Raw genomic sequence first — 23127 nt, 5'->3', positions numbered from 1 at the left:
TTGGTGTAGTAAACCATCCGGTAACATTTGTGCTGTCCAGTTGGATATGATTAATGATGTGATGGATATATTGTTTTTCCTTATAAGTCAATGTAAGATAATTAATGACTAAACAAGGACTTAGGTTATGATGTCATGTGTAAGAGAAGGGGATACCTGAATTAGAAACAAATACCGTATTCGACGTATGAAGCGCCCCGCTCTAATTAGCGCCCATGGTGACATTTGCTCATATATTGGCTAGTGAACAATCCCAATTAGCACCCCTTCCGATTCCGACTCTTGTGTTATAGGCACCCTTAATTATGGGCAATTAAATTCTGGAAAATATATCTGTCGTGACTTTTTTGTATCATTTCAGGCTGTCAGCATAAACCACGAAATTTACGATCTCTCAACTCTGTTTTTTTTCTCACCAAAATTATATTCTATTAAGAGCCCCCTATTTCTAATTTTGAGAGCGCCCTGGGCGCTTATTACGTCAAATATGGTACTCATTGTTTGGGAGACTGTCTTCTGGGAGAACAGAACATCCTAGTTTCAACCCGCGGCCACGTCATACCCTGCCTGTCACTCAGCATTAAGGGGCTAAAACAAGGACCGGTCAGCTCAGTATCAGTATGATGTGTATGACGTTAAAAGATGGTACTTGTTGTTACCCTGCCTGTCACTCAGTATTAAGGGGCTAAAACAAGGACTGGTCAGCTCAGTATCAGTATGATGTGTATGACGTTAAAAGATGGTACTTGTTGTTACCCTGCCTGTCACTCAGCATTAAGGGGCTAAAACAAGGACCGGTCAGCTCAGTATCAGTATGATGTGTATGACGTTAAAAGATGATACTTATTGTTACCCTGCCTGTCACTCAGCATTAAGGGGCTAAAACAAGGACTGGTCAGCTCAGTATCAGTATGTTGTGTATGATGTTAAAAGATGATACTTATTGTTACCCTGCCTGTCACTCAGTATTAACATGATTAAGGGGCTAAAACAAGGACTGGTCAGCTCAGTATCAGTATGTTGTGTATGACGTTAAAAGATGGTACTTGTTGTTACCCTGCCTGTCACTCAGTATTAAGGGGCTAAAACTAGGACTGGTCAGCTCAGTATCAGTATGTTGTGTATGACGTTAAAAGATGGTACTTGTTGTTACCCTGCCTGTCACTCAGTATTAAGGGGCTAAAACAAGGACTGGTCAGCTCAGTATCAGTATGATGTGAATGACGTTAAAAGATGGTACCTATTGTTACCCTGCCTGGCTCTTGGCATTAAGGGGCTAAAACAAGGACTGGTCAGCTCAGTATCGGTATGATTTGTCTGACGTTAAAAGATGGTACTTGTTGTTACCCTGCCTGTCACTCAGCATTAAGGGGCTAAAACAAGGACTGGCCAGCTCAGTATGATGTGTATGACGTTAAAAGATGATACTTATTGTTACCCTGCCTGTCACTCAGCATTAAGGGGCTAAAACAAGGACTGGTCAGCTCAGTATCAGTATGATGTGTATGACGTTAAAAAATGGTACTTATTGTTACCCTGCCTGTCACTCAGTATTAACATGATTAAGGGGCTAAAACAAGGACTGGTCAGCTCAGTATCAGTATGTTGTGTATGACGTTAAAAGATGGTACTTGTTGTTACCCTGCCTGTCACTCAGTATTAAGGGGCTAAAACTAGGACTGGTCAGCTCAGTATCAGTATGTTGTGTATGACGTTAAAAGATGGTACTTGTTGTTACCCTGCCTGTCACTCAGTATTAAGGGGCTAAAACAAGGACTGGTCAGCTCAGTATCAGTATGATGTGAATGACGTTAAAAGATGGTACCTATTGTTACCCTGCCTGGCTCTTGGCATTAAGGGGCTAAAACAAGGACTGGTCAGCTCAGTATCGGTATGATTTGTCTGACGTTAAAAGATGGTACTTGCTGTTACCCTGCCTGTCACTCAGTATTAATGGGCTAAAACAAGGACTGGCCAGCTCAGTATGATGTGTATGACGTTAAAAGATGGTACTTGTTGTTACCCTGCCTGTCACTCAGTATTAATGGGCTAAAACAAGGACTGGTCAGCTCAGTATCAGTATGTTGTGAATGACGTTAAAAGATGGTACTTGTTGTTACCCTGCCTGTCACTCAGTATTAATGGGCTAAAACAAGGACTGGTCAGCTCAGTATCAGTATGATGTGAATGACGTTAAAAGATGATACTTATTGTTACCCTGCCTGGCTCTTGGCATTAAGGGGCTAAAACAAGGACTGGTCAGCTCAGTATCAGTATGATGTGTATGACGTTAAAAGATTGTACTTGTTGTTACCCTGCCTGTCACTCAGTATTAAGGGGCTAAAACAAGGACTGGTCAGCTCAATATCAGTATGTTGTGTCTGACGTTAAAAGATGGTACTTGTTGTTACCCTGCCTGTCACTCAGCATTAAGGGGCTAAAACAAGGACTGGCCAGCTCAGTATGATGTGTATGACGTTAAAAGATGATACTTATTGTTACCCTGCCTGTCACTCAGCATTAAGGGGCTAAAACAAGGACTGGTCAGCTCAGTATCAGTATGATGTGTATGACGTTAAAAAATGGTACTTATTGTTACCCTGCCTGTCACTCAGTATTAACATGATTAAGGGGCTAAAACAAGGACTGGTCAGCTCAGTATCAGTATGTTGTGTATGACGTTAAAAGATGGTACTTGTTGTTACCCTGCCTGTCACTCAGTATTAAGGGGCTAAAACTAGGACTGGTCAGCTCAGTATCAGTATGTTGTGTATGACGTTAAAAGATGGTACTTGTTGTTACCCTGCCTGTCACTCAGTATTAAGGGGCTAAAACAAGGACTGGTCAGCTCAGTATCAGTATGATGTGAATGACGTTAAAAGATGGTACCTATTGTTACCCTGCCTGGCTCTTGGCATTAAGGGGCTAAAACAAGGACTGGTCAGCTCAGTATCGGTATGATTTGTCTGACGTTAAAAGATGGTACTTGCTGTTACCCTGCCTGTCACTCAGTATTAATGGGCTAAAACAAGGACTGGCCAGCTCAGTATGATTTGTCTGACGTTAAAAGATGGTACTTGCTGTTACCCTGCCTGTCACTCAGTATTAAGGGGCTAAAACAAGGACTGGTCAGCTCAATATCAGTATGTTGTGTCTGAGTGGGGTATCCATGTTAAACTGCGGAATGATATTTCACTTGAATAGCACCAGCATTAGTCCGGACTAGTATACATGGTATACGCAGCTACTCACGATGCTATATTTGTGCAATAATCTTGAACGAAACATTCAAACCAGTTTCACCTCGCCTTGATTGTTGCTCCAACTTTACATGCAATAGCTTGAGTAGATCTCTCTTGGGCGGTCGGGTAGCCTAGTGGTTAAAGGGTTCGCTCATCACGCTGAAGACCCGTTCGATTCCAGACATGGGAACAATGTGTGAAGCCCATTTTTAGTGTCCCTCGCCTTGATATTGCTGGAATATTGCTAAAAAAAAGCGGCGTAAAACCAAACTCACTCACTCTGCATTTGCGTACAGACTACATTCTCTAATTTACAGAGTAACCTCTTGACAACTCCATAGGAAATCGGGGCGGTCGGGTAGCCTAGTGGTTAAAGCGTTCGCTCGTCACGCTGAAGACCCCGGTTCGATTCCCGACATGGGTACAATGTGTGAAGCCCATTTGTGGTGTCCCCCGCCGTGATATTGCTGGAATATTGCTAAAAGCGGCGTAAAACCATACTCACTCACTCACTTACTCCATAGGAAATCTGAATTATTTGTCTTTTTGTCCATTTTGACAGATTATCTGTCATTCTTGATTCAAATGGTGGATTCAAATGTTTTTAGATAGGACGTTCTCCTATATCAACACATTTTACACCCCTGGAGATCTGGGATAAAATAGGTCTTGAGCAATCCATGCTTGCAATAACAGGCGACTAAAGGGATCAGGTGGTCAGGCTCACTGACTTGGTTGATGCATGTCATCGTATCCCGATTGCATAGACAGATGCTCATGATGTCAATCACTGGAATGTCTGGACCGGATTCCATTCTTTACAGACCACCATCATATAGCTGGAATATAGAGTGCTGCGTTAATTAAACAACAAACAAACAAAACAAGCAAACACATTTTAAGAAATCTTCAGGACAGTTCGGATGATAGTCACTGTTCTGGAAACTTAACAGATCTGAAACCCTATAGCTCATATGTTATTCTGTAATTACTTTCTTTTCAATGTGGGGGGGCACGGGTGGCCCAGTCGTCTAAGGCGCCGCGATTCGCTGTGCAGAGTTGCGTCCCCTGGACACGCCAGAAACCTATGATTGTGGGTTCAAATCCCGGTTCACCCCGATTATGTTTCTAGGTTTGTCAGCACCATACCCGTCCTCGTGGGTTTCACCGAAGTGGTTAACGTCTGAGACCTGCATCACTTCGGGCTTTCCTCCCACATTAAGCTGACACGCCGTGATATAACTGGAATCATGTTAAAAGCGGCGTTAAACCCAACTCACTCACTCACTCACTCTTTTCAATGTTTGAAAATATTATCATTATGTAAAAAGCCAGAAATGTTTTGCAAGTTGCCAGCCAGTCTTCCTGGCTGCCAGTTTGTGTGTATCAATGATAGTAAAATGCATGAAGTATTGATTTCTCTCTCTCTGTTTCCACAGGCGACCATAGGTATAGACTTCCTGTCAAAGACAATGTACTTGGAAGACAGAACAGTGAGTATGCTTGCCTACAGTCATGTTGCTCAATGGGTGTTGTTGTCACCCATATGCAGTGCTGATGACATCTTCCTGAGGCAAGGGAATTAACTGTCTATAAAATCCGGTTTCCATCCTTGCCAAACTAACCTGGAATTGTGAAGTTATATTTTGGCTGGACTAACGAGTCTGTGCATAGTCCAATCAAAAGTGGTGGAAAAGTCTCCATGCTGGTCGTGTGCGGCTGCTATATTAGACCAGGGCCCACTTGCACAAAGCAATCTTAGTGCTAATCAAAATCACGGAACAAAACCGACATCCGATTCGTAAAGGCCTTGCGGATGTCGATCAATTGCAGGATTTTTAAAGCATGTATACCGTCAAATTAGCATCAACAGATATTTTCCAAGTCTTTTTCATGTTTTAATCAAGGTGCTCACGTAATTTGATGGACATCGCGACATAAGAACCATTTTGTTACAATATAGATCTTGATTATCAATCAGATTGTCTTCACTGGGAGCGGCCATGTTTTTTTAACCAAGTGCAAGTGATATGAAAGAAGGAATGATTTGTCAATAGGGGGGACATAGAAGGGACATACGTCTTTACAGTCACTGGTGGCGCTACGATCGAACCCAGAAATTCCAACCTAGTTCAGCAAAGGTCACAACTGGACTTTTACAGTCAGTTAAATAAATGCCTTGCCTCAGGGAGATGTGCTGATGAGAAAATGATCAAACTTATGGGGACAAACTGTCTCCAATACAAGAGCCCTGTTGGAACGACAGTGGTGGAAAAGTCTCCATGCTGGTCGTGTGCGGCTGCTGTATTAGACCAGGGCCCACTTGCACAAAGCAATCTTAGTGCTAAGATGATCGTAACTCCCATACTTTAACATAGGCTTACAATAGTCGTAGCACTAAAATCGCTTTGTGCAAGTGGGCCCTGGTGGACATGCTCAGTGACTGGTTTGTCTGTCAAACACTTGATTAAGAACAGACGAAGGGCTGTAGTATATAATTTAATGAACACAGCAGAAAATGGCATAGATTCTCCAAGCCACTCACTCACTCAGTCACTGTGGAGGAGGAGGAGATATTAAATTGACAAACCATACATAATGCAAAACATAATCAGGAAGGTAACCATGGTAACATCTTTACTAAAGGTAACATGACATAGAAGATACAAAATTAAACATTCAAGTGCGAAGTTTGAATTAGGTTCAAGGATGTAACAGCTTCCAGGTTCAGGAAGTGGGCACTGTAGTGGTATAGTTGATGCAGCATGACAATGCTATTGTCATCCTCAATGCTATTGTCATCCTCAATGCTTGACAGGTTTGTAGTCAATGTTCCTCCATTACCTGTAAGACTTTCACCCACTGTGCAGTGAACATGGTGAAGTCTCTATTGTCATCAGACTGCCTCCGTGGTCTAGTGGTAGAGCGTTTGCCTGGAGAGCGGAAGGTCCAGGGTTCAATCCCCGGCCACATCATACCAAAAGACGTTAAAAGATGGTGCTTGTTGAAACCCTGTCTGGCGCTCGGCATTAAGGGGCTAAAACAAGGACTGGTTGGCTTGGAGTCAGTATACTGTCTGAGTGGGGTATTCATGTTAAACTTCGGCATGATATCTCAGTGTGCATATTTAAGCACAATAAATCGGCATCAGTCCGGACTAGCACAAGCAGACACACACACACACACACACACACACACACACACACACACACGTGCATGCACGTCGCTATATAAGTGCAATAATCTTGGACGCGACGTTTAACCCCATTTCACCTCACCTCACCTATTGTCATCAAATCGGGTGACCTGCTTCCAGTGAGAAGCCAAAGCACTGGGAGCTCATGTTGCATTACAAACATCAGTGTTTCCCACCTGACATTGTGTTCAACCCGTGCCATACATTGTGGTATCTGTTCTACACATTACTTCTGTCAGGCCATGGTAGAGTTCACACTAAGTTTATCCACAGACAGGCTCATGTGACCTCCATAACGGATACACATTTTTTTAATTTCAAAAGAAATGATTGTCAGCCCAATTTGTTCTTTGGTGATGGAGGAACATAATTTATCATCCCAAACTGTTATCCTCAGGAGATATGTGTGGGTGTTATCAAGCAATATCACCTAGGAGATATCGCTACATCACTATGCTTTGCAGACCAGTGTGACCTCATCGGTTACCAATCAAATGACATCACTAATCTCTCTGCTATTGAAGCTGGTTAGGTGTACTATTTTACACTCTAGAAACAGGTTATTAAATTGGAAGAATGATCAGCAAGCCTCAGAGTTTAAAACTTTTACCGTCTTGTTTAAGAATTTACTTACACATTTACACAGTATGTACACTTGTTTTTATGTTTAAACCTCCATGAATGTTAAAACATATTGTATTGTACTAATTTGAAGTCAGTTCTTATTAATAAATACGGGGAAAAATAACTTCACAGACAGGCACACAAAAAACTGTAGGCGACAATACAAAATCATTGACATTGTTCAAGGTTCCATACACTGCCATAAGCATCATTGATCAGCCAATCAGGATACAGCAGCAGTAGTAGCAGTAGTGACAGGCCTCAAAGTTTAAATTTTTACCAAGTAGCCATATGGCTACAAGTATTTTTTTCCAGGCAGCAGGGGTGGTAGGCCTCAAAGTTTAAATTTTTACCAAGTAGCCATATGGCTACAAGTATTTTTTTCCAGGTAGCCAGTGGTAAAATCAAGAAGTCAAGCCAATATTGTAGGTAGCCAAAAGCATTTGAAATTATCTTTCTCAAATAACTATTATAATCATGTGATAATATGTACAAGTTATAGCACTGGTCTTGAAATTGTATCTTAATGGAAACTGTACTTGATTTTTGTTATTTGTGACTCAAACAATGATGCAATAAATGTTACTAGATTATATAGGTATAACTTTGCTTATCCAATGAGCATTGTTAACTAAAATAAACTACTAATTACATTAATATTTATGTATTTTGGTTCATTATCGACTTAAGAAGGAATTATTTGCAAGTACAATAATTGGCAGACATGTTTTCCAATATCAGCTGTTATTTGTGGGTGTGTCTACAGATGTGTAGCAATAGAATCAAGTAGCCACAAGATATTTTTCTAGTCAGTCATTTGGCTACCTCTGAATTTTAGACAGTAGACAATTCCGAAAGTTAGGTAACCGTTATAGTCGCAACTTTGAGGCCTGTGGCCAAATGTGTTTGCAACATAATGAAACGGAATCACTTGCAATTGTTTTATGTTGATATAATTCATATCGAAAGAGTCTCGGGTGACATTTTCTAGGCCTACAAACCTTTGAAGTATTGATGATGTGCTGGTGTAATAGGAATACACTTACCCATGAAGATCTGGGTTAGAATTGGTCTTCAGCAACCAATGCTTGTAGTGATAGGCGACTATGCTTGTCTTAAGAGGCGACTCAGAGGATCGGGTGATCTGGCTCGCTGACTTGGTTGATGCATGTCACCGTCTCCCCATTATCATGATTTTGTAGATGGAGGTTCATGTCAAAAGCTGGATTGTCTGGTCCAGACTTGAATATAACTAGAGTACCGCTGAGTGCAGTGTTACACAACCAACACAAAATACAGTTTGGTCATGTTGTCATGTTGTCATGTTGTCATGATGTCATGTTGTCATGTTGTCATGTTGTCATGTTGTGTATGTTGTCATGTTGTGTATGTTGTCATGTTGTCATGTTGTCATGTTGTGTATGTTTTCTGTTGTTCAGATCCGGTTACAGCTGTGGGACACAGCAGGGCAGGAGAGGTTTAGAAGTCTCATCCCTAGTTACATTCGAGATTCCTCAGTAGCTGTAGTTGTGTATGATATAACAAGTGAGTACAAGCATGTTGACCATGCATAGTTGTGATGCTCTCTATCCATGCCTTAGGCCATAGTAATGGTGCTGTGTGACCTGTCTGATTGTGTGTCACCATGCCCTGATGGTGTGTGACCTGGCTGATTGTGTCACCATGCCCTGATGGTGTGTGACCTGTCTGATTGTGTGTGACCTGGCTGATTGTGTGTCACCATGCCCTGATGGTGTGTGACCTGGCTGATTGTGTGTGACCTGGCTGATTGTGTGTCACCATGACCTGATGGTGTGTGACCTGGCTGATTGTGTGTCACCATGCCCTGATGGTGTGTGACCTGGCTGATTCTGTGTCACCATGCCCTGATGGTGTGTGACCTTTCTGATTGTGTGTGACCAGTCTGATTGTATTTCACCATGCCCTGATGGTGTGTGACCTGGCTGATTGTGTGTGACCTGTCTGATTCTGTGTCACCATGCCCTGATGGTGTGTGACCTTTCTGATTGTGTGTGACCAGTCTGATTGTATTTCACCATGCCCTGATGGTGTGTGACCTGGCTGATTGTGTGTGACCTGTCTGATTGTGTGTCACCATGCCTTGATGGTGTGTGACCTGTCTGATTGTGTGTCACCATGCCCTGATGGTGTGTGACCTGTCTGAATGTGTGTCACCATGACCTGATGGTGTGTGACCTTTCTGATTGTGTGTGACCTGTCTGATTGTATTTCGCCATGCCCTGATGGTGTGTGACCTGTCTGATTGTGTGTGACCTGTCTGATTGTATTTCGCCATGCCCTGATGGTGTGTGACCTGTCTGATTGTGTGTCACCATGCCCTGATGGTGTGTGACCTGTCTGAATGTGTGTCATCATGCCCTGTTTGTGTGTGACCTGTCTGATTGTGTGTCAACCATGCCCTGATGGTGTGTGACCTGTCTGATTGTGTGTGACCTGTCTGATTGTGTGTCATCATGCCCTAATGGTGTATGACCTGTCTGATTGTGTGTCACCATGCCCTGGTGGTGTGTGACCTGTCTGATTGTGTGTCATCATGCCCTGATAGTGTGTGACCTCTCTGATTGTGTGTCACCATGCCCTGGTGGTGTGTGACCTGTCTGATTGTGTGTCATCATGCCCTGATGGTGTGTGACCTGGCTGATTGTATGTCATCATGCCCTGATGGTGTGTAACCTGTCTGTGTGTCACCAAGCCCTGATGGTGTGTGACCTGGCTGATTGTGTGTCACCATGCTCTGATGGTGTGTGACCTGTCTGAATGTGTGTCACCATGCCCTGATGGTGTGTGACCTGTCTGAATGTGTGTCACCATGCTCTGATGGTGTGTGTTCTGGTAGAGAATAGGTCTTCAGCAACCCATGCTTGCCAGAAAAGGCGACTATGCTTGTCGCAAGAGGTGACAAAGGGGATCGGGTGGTCAGGCTCGCTGACTTGGTTGATGCATGGCATTCAATCCCAATTGTGTAGATCGATGCTCATGACATCAATCACTGGATTGTCTGGTCCAGCACTTGATTATTTACAGACCGCTATCATATAGCTTTAAACAACAAACAAACAAACAAACATCAATCACATATTTTTCTGGTCCAGACTTTGTCTTCCACTCTGTTATAGATGGAATATTGTTGACTCTGGAATTAAATAACAGTGTGTCATCAAGCTAACTTTTCCTCACTGTTTCAGATGCAAATTCCTTCCACCAAACATCCAAATGGATCGATGATGTGCGTACAGAACGAGGGAGTGATGTCATTATAATGCTTGTAGGAAATAAAACAGATCTGTCAGATAAGAGGTTTGTTTATTGAGAGTACTGTATTCAACATAATAAGCGCCCTGGGTGAAATAAGGGGCTCTTATTAGAATAAGAGTTGAAAGATAAATTTCACGGTTTATGTTGACAGCCTGCAATGTTTATGTACGACAGATATATTTTTCCAGAATTTAATTGCCCCTAATTAAGGGTGCATATAACACACGAGTGCGTATTATACACGAATAAATAAGTCTTGTGTACATTGATCAATCGGAAGGGGTGCTAATTGGGAATGTTCACTTGCCAATATCTTTGCAAATGTCGCCATGGGCGACATTATGGATTATGGATGTATGTATTATGGATGTAGGATGTTCATGAACATTTGTGGGGATGGAATAAAATGTAAAAGAAAAGATAGCTCGTTCATCTACAAAGCAATAACATAAGGTGTCATACCTCCATATCAGAATGATGAGATCTGATTGGTCCACGTGATCTTGATAAAATACTGCGTATCCAGCCTTGAAGGGAATAAATTTTTCAACAAGAGAATAAATCTCTTATACCCCACCACAAGCTGCATGTGGATTTCTGAGAGGCTGAATAAGTCCCTTATACCCCGCTTCCAAACAAAATGACGCACGCTTTTTCCAAGTCAATGGAAGTCAAGTGACATACTGCAAGCTAACCTCAGCTCAAACGAACAGGTGTTTTCTATCGATTTTGAATTTGTTTGAATTCTTTTACAATGTCATATTAAAACTTGTCGGTAAGATGAATTTGTTGCAGCAGGATCACAGGGGAGGGGTATATGGGGTTTTATGCCTCCCACAACAGGTTTTATACCACACGCTCCTGCTCGTATAAAACCTAACGCAGGACGCATAAACCGCATGTAACCCTCACGATCCTGCTACAACTTATATTATGAGTATATAACATGAATTTGGGGATTTGTAATTCAGTTTGGAAATTTGGAATATCTTTCTGACATTTGCTGCCGACTTGGGCTGAGTATTGGGCTCTGAATAGGTCTAAATATGTCCCTGAATATGGATTGGAAGTATTCTCATGATGACAATACTGTATCAGCCACATGTTGCTAGTGATCCAACTTAGGTTGAGAGTTATCCCCCTTGTTTAAGACTTGTCCTCTTTGTGAAAGACGTGACTGACCCTTGCTGTTTCGTTTCAGACAAGTGACAACAGAGGAGGGAGAGAGGAAAGCAAAAGAGTTGAATGTAATGTTTATAGAAACCAGCGCCAAGGCCGGGTATAATGTCAAACAAGTAAGTTGGAGTCTCAACCATAGCAGAAGGGGCGGTGGGGTAGCACAATGGTAAAGTGTTTGCTTGTCATCCCTGGTTCAATTCGCTATGGGGGCATGGGTGGCCCAGTCATCTGAGGCGCCGCGATTCGCTGTGCAGAGTTGCATCCCTTGGGCACACCAGAAACCTATGATTGTGGGTTTCGAATCCCGGTTCGCCCTGATTATGTTTCTAGGTTTGTCGGCACCATACCCGTGCTCGTGGGTTTCACCGAAGTGGTAAACATCTGAGACCTGCATCACTTCGGGCTTTCCTCCCACTTTAAGCTGACATTCAGCGATATAACTGGAATACTGTTAAAGCAGCGTTAAACCCATCTCACTCACTCACTCCATTCCCTACGTGGGCATGGGTACAATGTGTGAAGCCAATTTCTGGTGTCCCCTGCCAGGATATTGCTGGAATATTGCTAAAAGCGACGTACAACCATACTCACTCACTCACTCAACCATTGCTGTGAAGTGAGTGAGTGTTATTTTATGCCACAGTTGCCAGTACCCATTTCAAGTGCCGATCAGTTGAGGATTGTCCACAATGGCTACTTAGAAAGACTTGCACTTGAATAGAAATGTGTATCATGGTTACAGTATGGAAGATGTTATTATGGTTGTAGTGCTGAGATCGTTTTCTGGTTTACTGTAAGATGAGACTTATTGGAACGGGTGGTCACTCATTGATAGTGTCACATCATACCTCGACGCAGTGGATCGGTCACAGTATCAATCCCTGGATTGTCTGACCCATGAAAATCCAGGGTAGAATAGGTCTTAAGCAACCCATGCTTGCCGTAAAAGGCGACTATGCTTGTTGTAAAAGGCGACTAACGGGATCTGGTGGTCAGGCTCGCTGACTTGGTTGATGCATGTCATCTATCCGAATTGCGTGGATCGATGCTCATGATGTCAATCACTGGATTGTCTGGTCCAGACTCGATTATTTACAGACCGCCGTCATATAGCTGGAATATTGCTAAAACAAACCAACAAACCAACAAACCAACCAACCCTGGATTGTCTGCCCAGACTCTTATCTACAGGCTGCTGTCCTATAGCTTAAATATCATATAGTTTCCTCCCTTGCCGAACTAGACTGGTATTATGGAGTTACATTTTGGCTGGACTAACGAGTCCATGCTTAGTCCAATCACAATCCCGCAACGAAATCGGGATGCAAGTGATACGAGAGGTGGAATCTAATTGGTCCATAGGAGAGGCTTAGAAGGGACATAACTTGTGATAGCCACTGGTGGCGCTACGATCGAGCCCAGGAATTCCAGCCTTGTTCGGCAAGGGTGAAAACTGGACTTTTAAAGTCAGTTAACTCCCTTGCCTCGGGAAGATGATGGTAGACTGCCTTTACTGAAGAAGTAGCCCTCTAACGATTGCTGGTTCCATTTTCAGTTATTCCGTCGTGTTGCAGCAGCGCTACCCGGGATGGAACAAACAGAACCCAAGAAAGGCGAGAGTATCCTTGAAACGATAACGATGACCATAATCATAATACTTGCTTTGATACAGGTCGTGTGTAGCCACTCTGTTGACAGGGCTGATAGTAGTTGCAAAATTAGGCCTAGAATTAGAAGTTTCAGCTTTTGCCACTAACAGAAAAAATTACACTGATGGCGATGATTGTTCTTGGATAATATAATTGATGCATTTGGAATGAGTGATTACAGTGACACTCATACTGTTCACGAATCAAGTTTGTCCAATATTTCTCTGGAGCTGGTGTATTCTGATGAGATCTGAGATGATTGTTACTAAAACAGGACCTTGGTACACAAACGTGCAAGGTGGTCAGTGTAAAACAAGATGGAACTAGCTAACATTGCTTGCCTTTGCTTCTTTGTTGGGTGATGGTGTTGTTGGAGGAGGTGGGCCGTGTGGGTTCTGTGTTTCACTGTCAGGTTGTGGCCTGGGTTTGACTCTGGGAGGTCGGAAACCCCCACTGGGTCTTCTGCTGGGATTCTGTGTGGAGGCCAGGTGGCCTTGTTGGTTCTGTGTTTCACTGTCAGGATGTAGACTTGGTTTGACTCTGTATGGCAGCATCTCCTGCTGGGATTCTGTAAGTAGATAAATTCCATGTGGTTCCATGCGGAAGCCTAAATGCAAAAATAATCGCTCGGTTTGACAATCAAATGACATGGAATCACTTGCAGTATATTTAGTTATTCAGTTGAATCACAAACCAATGTTTGATTATTAAGAGCAGCTTGTACAATGTTTTGACACATTGTACAGGTACAAATTTGCATACATAACCTTTTGAGAGCAGAAGTCCTATGGCCTGGTCAGATTCAGGTAAGACTTGTACAGCTTGATTTTTATTTTGTGTGTGACATGTCAAAGAAAAGACCTTCTTGGGAAAATTTGTTATATAATTGTCATTCGACTGACATTTTCAAGCTTTTCCATGAGTTGTAGTAAATCTTTTATTGCAACTTCAAACACACTGACTACTTGGCTGTCTGGCTGTAATAATTCTCTGTATGTCACATACCCTGTGTGATAATTAATTTCAAGTATTTGTGGTTGGCTGTGATTAAAATGTTTTTATTTTTCCATATTTACTTAATGAAGCTCCTATTTCCAGTCCCAGGCTTATCATTGAGAGTTTGTGATGTCCTGTGGTGTTACATGTGTAGTGTACAAGTGTCTTGTAAAGCATTTTACTCCCAAATCCATCTCATGGTTCAGTATAAATATTATATAGGGCGCTCTGTGTCGGAGGAGGTGTGGTTCTGGCATTAGATTTTCATCTGGAAAAACTGGGCTTTCTTCAAAAGACACATTAGCTACTCAGTTGAAAGTTTCATGCCCTAACATTGAGCTACAAAATCACAAATTTCATTCCCTAACATAGAGCTACGACGTTGTAAATCAGATGCCCTAACATTTAGCTACGAAGTCGTAAATCTGATGCCCTAACATTTAGCTACGAAGTCGTAAATCTGATGCCCTAACATTTAGCTACGAAGGCGTAAATCTGATGCCCTAACATTTAGCTACTAAGGCGTAAATCTGATGCCCTAACATTTAGCTACGAAGGCGTAAATCTGATGCCCTAACATTTAGCTACGAAGTAGTAAATCTGATGCCCTAACATTTAGCTACGAAGGCGTAAATCTGATGCCCTAACATTTAGCTACGAAGGCGTAAATCTGATGCCCTAACATTTAGCTACGAAGGCGTAAATCTGATGCCCTAACATTTAGCTACGAAGTAGTAAATCTGATGCCCTAACATTTAGCTACTAAGGCGTAAATCTGATGCCCTAACATTTAGCTACGAAGTAGTAAATCTGATGCCCTAACATTTAGCTACTAAGGCGTAAATCTGATGCCCTAACATTTAGCTACGAAGGCGTAAATCTGATGCCCTAACATTTAGCTACGAAGTAGTAAATCTGATGCCCTAACATTTAGCTACGAAGGCGTAAATCTGATGCCCTAACATTTAGCTACGAAGGCGTAAATCTGATGCCCTAACATTTAGCTACTAAGGCGTAAATCTGATGCCCTAACATTTAGCTACGAAGTAGTAAATCTGATGCCCTAACATTTAGCTACGAAGGCGTAAATCTGATGCCCTAACATTTAGCTACTAAGGCGTAAATCTGATGCCCTAACATTTAGCTACTAAGGCGTAAATCTGATGCCCTAACATTTAGCTACGAAGTAGTAAATCTGATGCCCTAACATTTAGCTACTAAGGCGTAAATCTGATGCCCTAACATTTAGCTACGAAGTAGTAAATCTGATGCCCTAACATTTAGCTACGACGTCGTAAATCTGATGCCCTAACATTTAGCTACGAAGTCATTAATCTGATACCCTAACATAGAGCTACGACGTCGTAAATCTCAAGCCCTAACATTTAGCAGCTAAGTTGTAAATCTCGAGCCCTAACATTAAGCTACAAAGTCCTAAATCTCAAGCCCTAACATGGAGTTTTGATGTTCATCAACTTTTTACACTAGTCCACGGTCAGTTAGACCATCGTGGTAAAGTGGAAATGCCTTAGTGCAGACAGCAACAGATCTATGGTTCAATCCCCTCACAGCGTCATACCAAACAGCATTAAAATATGGTATTTGTTGTTACTCTGTCTGGCGCTCAGCAATAAGGGAATCAAACAAAGACTGGTCGGCTAGGAATCAGTATACTGCATTTGATTGTGGTGTTCATGTTAAACTGCAGCATGCTTTCTCAGTGGGCCTAGGGGCGGTCGGGTAGCCTTGTGGTTAAAGCGTTAGCTCGTCACGCTGAAGACCCGGGTTCGATTCCCGACATGGGTACAATGTGTAAAGCCCATTTCTGGTGTCCCCCGCCGTGATATTGCTGGAATATTGCTAAAAGCGGCATAAAATCATACTCACTCACTCACTTAGTGGGCCTAGCACTATACAACCGGCATTTGACCGGACTATTACAAGCAGCCACACACACACACACACGTGCGTTCAACCCTATTCCTTTGGGTCTGTTGATATATTGCTGCAACAGCGTTGAATATAAACAGGACCCTACTGACGTATGCTGGCAATAGTTTCAAAAAGCAAGTTCAATGTAGAAGGCTGCTTGCCCTTTTCTGAAACCATATGGTCTCTGCCCTTTTGAACTAATTTCAGTTCTGGGTGAGTATTCATTGTCGAAGGGAGGTAACTCTGGGTTGTCTCAGCTGAGAATGACAATTGATTTCATATGAAATGTGGAGATGTGGATGGACATGTATGTCTGATAGATGGTACATGAATATAGGAACACACTGAATTGTAGTTGCTATGGTTACTTACCTACTTCGTCTCGGCTTGACAAAACCCTCCCTTTACACCCGTGACCTCTCACTGAAAGAGCCACCAGCCAACACCAGTCTTTCAAAGTCATGAACTGAAAAGCAATTACACGGAGCTTTTCAAAGGGAATGTAGGGAATCACAGACCAATAATTCACACAGAATTTCCAGGGAATATTGGGAGCCACAGACTATAAATTCACGGAGCATTTCCCAGGGAGGGTAGGTAGTCACAGACCATAAATTCACAGAGCATTTCCCAGGGAATGTAGGTAGTCACAGACCAGTAATTCATGGAGCATTTCCCAGGGAGGGTAGGTAGTCACAGACCAATAATTCACGGAGCATTTCCCAGGGAATGTAGGTAGTCACAGACCAATAATTCACGGAGCATTTCCCAGGGAATGTAGGTAGTCACAGACCAATAATTCACGGAGCATTTCCCAGGGAGGGTAGGTAGTCACAGACCAATAATTCACGGAGCATTTCCCAGGGAATGTAGGTAGTCACAGACCAATAATTCACGGAGCATTTCCCAGGGAATGTAGGTAGTCACAGACCAATAATTCACGGAGCATTTCCCAGGGAATGTAGGTAGTCACAGACCAATAATTCACGGAGCATTTCCCAGGGAGGGTAGGTAGTCACAGACCAATAATTCACAGAGCATTTCCCAGGGAGGGTAGGTAGTCACAGACCAATAATTCACAGACCATAAATTCACAGAGCATTTCCCAGGGAGGGTAGGTAGTCACAGACCAATAATTCACAGAGCATTTCCCAGGGAGGGTAGGTAGTCACAGACCAATAATTCACGGAGCATTTCCCAGGGAGGGTAGGTAGTCACAGACCAATAATTCACAGAGCATTTCCCAGGGAATGTAGGTAGTCACAGACCATAAATTCACAGACCATAAATTCACAGAGCATTTCCCAGGGAGGGTAGGTAGTCACAGACCAATAATTCACGGAGCATATCCCAGGGAATGTAGGTAGTCACAGACCAATAATTCACGGAGCATTTCCCAGGGAGGGTAGGTAGTCACAGACCATAAATTCACAGAGCATTTCCCAGGGAATGTAGGTAGTCACAGACCAGTAATTCATGGAGCATTTCCCAGGGAGGGTAGGTAGTCACAGACCAATAATTCACGGAGCATTTCCCAGGGAATGTAGGTAGTCACAGACCAATAATTCACGGAGCATTTCCCAGGGAATGTAGGTAGTCACAGACCAATAATTCACGGAGCATTTCCCAGGGAGGGTAGGTAGTCACAGACCAATACTTCACAGAGCATTTCCCAGGGAATGTAGGTAGTCACAGACCAATAATTCACAGACCATAAATTCACAGAGCATTTCCCAGGGAGGGTAGGTAGTCACAGACCAATAATTCACAGAGCATTTCCCAGGGAGGGTAGGTAGTCACAGAGCAATAATTCACGGAGCATTTCCCAGGGAGGGTAGGTAGTCACAGACCAATAATTCACAGAGCATTTCCCAGGGAATGTAGGTAGTCACAGACCATAAATTCACAGACCATAAATTCACAGAGCATTTCCCAGGGAGGGTAGGTAGTCACAGACCAATAATTCACAGACCATTTCCCAGGGAATGTAGGTAGTCACAGACCATAAATTCACAGAGCATTTCCCAGGGAGGGTAGGTAGTCACAGACCAATAATTCACAGACCATTTCCCAGGGAATGTAGGTAGTCACAGACCATAAATTCACAGAGCATTTCCCAGGGAGGGTAGGTAGTCACAGACCATAAATTCACAGAGCATTTCCCAGGGAATGTAGGTAGTCACAGACCAATAATTCACAGACCATTTCCCAGGGAATGTAGGTAGTCACAGACCATAAATTCACAGAGCATTTCCCAGGCAGGGTAGGTAGTCACAGACCAGTTATTCTCAGGGCATGTCTCTGGAGGTTATCACAGCTAAGGAACAGTATCATTCTTTATTTCCAGAAACCATTATTTGATATCACATGCCTTTAGTTAATTTGAAAGTGCAATTATGTGCCAACCAGTCCATGGTATTGATCATCCACGACATCTTCATAGACTCTTTCTGCACCTGTTGTCCTGCATGCTAACATCACTGCTTGAATGTCCTTGTGCTGTCTTCTCTCTGTGTCTGAGGTGCTGGTTGTATTCATTAACTGGTATGTATACCGTATATTCTTGAGTATAGTGCACACTTTTTACCCCCCAAAACAGCTGTGTAGAAGAGGGTGTGCATTATACATGCCATAATGAGTTTTGATGTTTTTTCCCCCGAACGCAAAGACATTGCCGTGAGCATGTAACGCTGGAAATACCATGTCAACAATTCCGTACTGGAGTACACAATATAATCTTGTAATTACACTGTCTGGTTATAAAAAATGTTCATTGTATATCTGGACTTACGTTTGTACTCAAATTTGTACTGACCAAGTTTCTAATCACCCGTTCGTTTATTGGAATTCAGTAATTTTTTCTGCAAATAATATTCGATTTATTTTTTTCAAAAATACTGAATCTAGGTGGTCATTTTACTTGGGTACGCACTCAACTCAAGAAAATACGGTTATATAACAATGGTTATAGGTTGAAAATTCACCTCTCAGACAGTACAAAGGAAAATATATAGCTGCTTGATATAAAAGAACAATATGGTCTATGATGTTTTTAATGAAATCGAATAATTCAGAAAATAGTGATAATATAAATTATCGCGCAACTATTTTTATGAGTAGAAATACATTTAAAACTTGTAGATATTTAATGATTAGACATGTTCTGAGGCACCTGTAGTTTTCTTTTTATGCTTGGACAGTGAACTGTGAACAAGTAATTAACACTGCGAGTAGTTAACAAGGCTTTTCAACTGCTGCTTGGGTTATTATAGTCTTCTTTTCAAATTTGTACTTAGCATTGCTTTGTGGCAAAGTTTGTATGTCACCCAAGTAAAAAATAGTCCATCGTCTCCAGGTTATTTGTAGTATTAATTTCTGAAAGAATTAAAAAAAAAGCTGTCAAATTAACTTCACTTTTGTAAGTTACATAAGTCTTTTTGATACTTTGTTTGAGTTTTGATCCTGAGACTGGAAATAGAGGCTTTTAGATGCTTGATTAAATTAATGTAATTCTTTTCTACTTTTAGTTAATTTATTTGATTAATTGCTATGATTTGATTGAGTTTGACACCTTAACCCTCCCCAGTGACTGAGGTCAAACTGAAGGAGACGCCGGCCGAGCCTCAGACACAAGAAGGAGGCTGTGCATGCTAGATGTGTCGCTGTTTCTCATTGGCTACTCTATTTGTATGAGCTGTAACCATTGGATGTATTTTTGTACATAGTATCACTGATTTCATTGGCCACTCAGTTTTGTATAAACTGTTATCATTGGTTGTATTTTTGTACATAGCTCAAAATGAAGGAAAGCAAGAAATAATGAGATCATTCTTTTCCGTACTTCAAGACTGTCAAACGATTCTTTTTGAAGATGATCATAAGTATGTGGTTAGAATCTTAAATAGTTCAAGAATATTATTATTAGTTTAATATTGTCTGCAAGATCTATTCAAATGTTTAAGAAAATCTGAAATGCTCACAATTTTCAGATATGAGCTCTCTAGTTTCTCATAACAATATGAAGTCGACCATTGAAACTGTATTTTCTCTGCTGTTCTCCTGACAAAGCAATATCTAAATTAGCTTCAACCTGTCCTCAAATTCTTGTTGAAAATCTAAACTTTTGTACTATTATATTTAAAAAAGGATTTTGATGTTTGTCTAATTTTCGTTTCACTGAAAGATATATTTATGTGATTATTAATCTTACCTGATAGTGACTTTCACAATGATAATACTAAACCCATGTACATCACCGTCACTACGCTGGGTAGTACACTGGGTAGTGCAGTGGGTAGTGTGTTCACCTAGCAGCACACAGACCTGGGTTTGTGCCCAACACACTCACTCACTTTGCAGGTATTCGAACTAAAACTGAATGACCCATTTCTTGCTCTTCTTTACTGTCTAACAAGTTTGCCAGTGATGTGTTTTGAATGTGTGTATTTTAACATCAAAATTTGCCTCTAACTGTTGTACAATTGTATGCTTTGATTGGAACCGATGACCATGTCCATTTTCTGTAACACTCTTACTTTAACATAGACTTTCCAGGGTGCCAATGTACAAAAGAACCTTAGGACTACGACTGGTGTAAGTCTACATAAGGTTATGGGAGCTACGATTACCTTAGCGCTAAGATCGCTTTGTACAATGGCACCCAGGATCTTAGCACTAAGATGACTTTATGGTACAGGGTGCCAATGTACAAAACAACCCTAGGGCTACGACTGTTGTAAGTCTACATAAGGTTATGGGAGCTACAATTACCTTAGCGCTAAGATCGCTTTGTACAATGGCACCCAGGATCTTAGCACTAAGATGACTTTATGGTACAGGGTGCCAATGTACAAAACAACCCTAGGGCTACGACTGTCGTAAATCTATGTTATAGTGTGGGAGTTACGTCACCTTAGCGCTGAGGTTGCTTTGTACAGCTGCACCCAAGGCTGAGTAGTTCTGATAAGGCACTGGACTGTAGAGAACCATGGACATGCACAGATGAGTGAACCTCTAATCCTGTCAAGATTCCATTGCAATTCTAGGCGAAGATGCTTGTTGTAAGAGGCGACTAACGTGATCGGGTGGTCAGGCTCGCTGATTTGGTTGATGCATGTCATCGATCCCAATTGCGTGGATCGATTCTCATGTTATCCATCACTGGAGTCGATTATTTACAGACCGCCGTCATATAGCTGGAATATTGCTGAGTGCGGCGTTTAACAACAAACCAACCAACCAACCACTGCAGTTCCACTTGTGTAAGCAGCTGATTGGTGAAAAATCTGCCTATTGGTTTATGTCAACCTATGAAAGTCCTACTCCATGGCTATAATTGGAGGATAGAGGAGTGGGGAAATGGACAAATGGTTATGTATTCACGTAGTGATGATTATTGATGTTTTGAAATTTCTTAAATCTTTGGATATTGAGTAGATAATTAATCAGAGTGGAAAGAGGAAGGACTCTGATTTAATAAAAAAGAGTTGTCTGTTGGTCCGTTACACAGAAGGTAGTAGCCAGTTCACAACAAGCTTGGCTGCCTGTGAGGCAGTGAAGTAGCTCAGTTGGTACTGGGTTCGCTCTCCCTGCTTGAAGGGCTGGGTTCAATTCCCATGCTTTTTTTAAGCCTGTGATAGTGTGGAAACTCAGCAAGGCTGTAAGCTATGACAAATGTTTGACGAGTGGCTCACCACGATATAGGATGTCTTTGTGGAAACAAAACAATACAGATTCACTGACATACTGGCACACAGACTAGAAATGTACAATCAATGGCTCCGATCCGCAAAGCGTTCAATAACGCTACGACAGTTGTAGTTGTATGTTAAACAGTACAGTTAGGATTATCGCACCGTCAACAGTGCCGATCACAATGATTGTCGCGCTACAACTTACGTATCCTATACTTTAACACAGACTTACGACAGTCGTGTTACATTCGCTTTCTGAAATAGGGCCCTTGTTTAGTCAAGTATCTCTATAGAGGATTGATAATACCTCAAAACTGAGGTTACAATTATCGTATTGTCAACACTGCCGATCACACAATGATCGTAGCACTACAACTAACATATCCTATACTTTAACACAGATTTACGACAGTCGTTGTGTTACATTCGCTTTCTGAAATAGGGCCCTTGTTTAGTCATGCATCTCTATAGAGGATCGATAATACCTCGAAACTTGAGGTTACAATTATCATATTGTCAACACTGCCGATCACACAATGATCGTAGCACTACAAATAACATATCCTATACTTTAACACAGACGTACGACAGTCGTTGTGTTACATTCGCTTTCTGAAATAGGGCCATTGTTTAGTCATGCATCTATATAGAGGATTGATAATACCTCAAAACTGAGGGGACCAAGAGGAACAAGATGAGGGAGCAAGCTGTGTAATGATGTAGTGGGGCACATGCAAATACAAGTCCAGTCACACTTTTCCAGTCATTTGCAATGGACGTTGTAGTACAGGAGAGGTTGTAACTCTGCATGTTAATTGTATTGGTAGTGTTGCATTTATTCATATATATTAAGTTATTTTCCAATTATTATTTGTGTAAGGGTGTAGATATGGGATATGATTTAATTGTGTATATAGTATGTTTTGTAACCACACAAGGAATTGTTATTCAACATTGCAATCTCATTAAAATCATATCCAAGTTCTCGCTGCCGCTAAACAAAGATCTGACGACATCCTATTACATGTCCCATCAGAATGACCTGTCGCAAACTTTGACCATCCACTGAAATGACTAACAAGAAGTCGACATCAGCCAATTAGAAAGCAGCTCTCTCGAGCTTTACGGCACTCAATTCAACCTGGCGACTTCCATTTCAGACGCCGCTTGAAAAATATGTTGACACAGTTCTCGATTAAATTTTTTAAAACTGAACAAACGAACATTCCTGAATGTCTAATATATGGTTCAGATTGTATAGCAGTGCTTCTAACATACTGTGCAACGCCTCCTCCATTCAAATGTTTCTCCCATGGAAG

The 23127-nt window shown here is 41.9% G+C and overlaps 1 protein-coding gene across 2 annotated transcripts in view; it reads left to right on the top strand.

Moving 5' to 3' along the window:
- Positions 1-23127, top strand: part of LOC124152126 (ras-related protein Rab6) — a 52972-nt gene that overhangs the window by 24071 nt on the left and 5774 nt on the right. Inside the window, exons 3-8 of one of the 2 annotated variants that reach the window (XM_046524896.2) lie at positions 4682-4735; positions 8502-8607; positions 10290-10401; positions 11561-11654; positions 13094-13157; positions 19702-21811. In XM_046524896.2, coding sequence (XP_046380852.1) covers positions 4682-4735; positions 8502-8607; positions 10290-10401; positions 11561-11654; positions 13094-13157; positions 19702-19769 — 498 coding nt within the window. In that variant the 3' untranslated portion in view covers positions 19770-21811. Of the gene's footprint in view, positions 1-4681; positions 4736-8501; positions 8608-10289; positions 10402-11560; positions 11655-13093; positions 13158-19701; positions 21812-23127 lie in introns of those variants that run through there. The other variant, XM_046524897.2, reaches the window with a different exon arrangement.

The sequence above is a fragment of the Haliotis rufescens genome, unplaced genomic scaffold (assembly GCF_023055435.1).
Source record: "Haliotis rufescens isolate VD_foot unplaced genomic scaffold, xgHalRufe1.0.p SCAF_52, whole genome shotgun sequence".
Taxonomy (NCBI): domain Eukaryota; kingdom Metazoa; phylum Mollusca; class Gastropoda; order Lepetellida; family Haliotidae; genus Haliotis; species Haliotis rufescens.
This window is presented reverse-complemented; position numbering and strand designations above follow the sequence as displayed.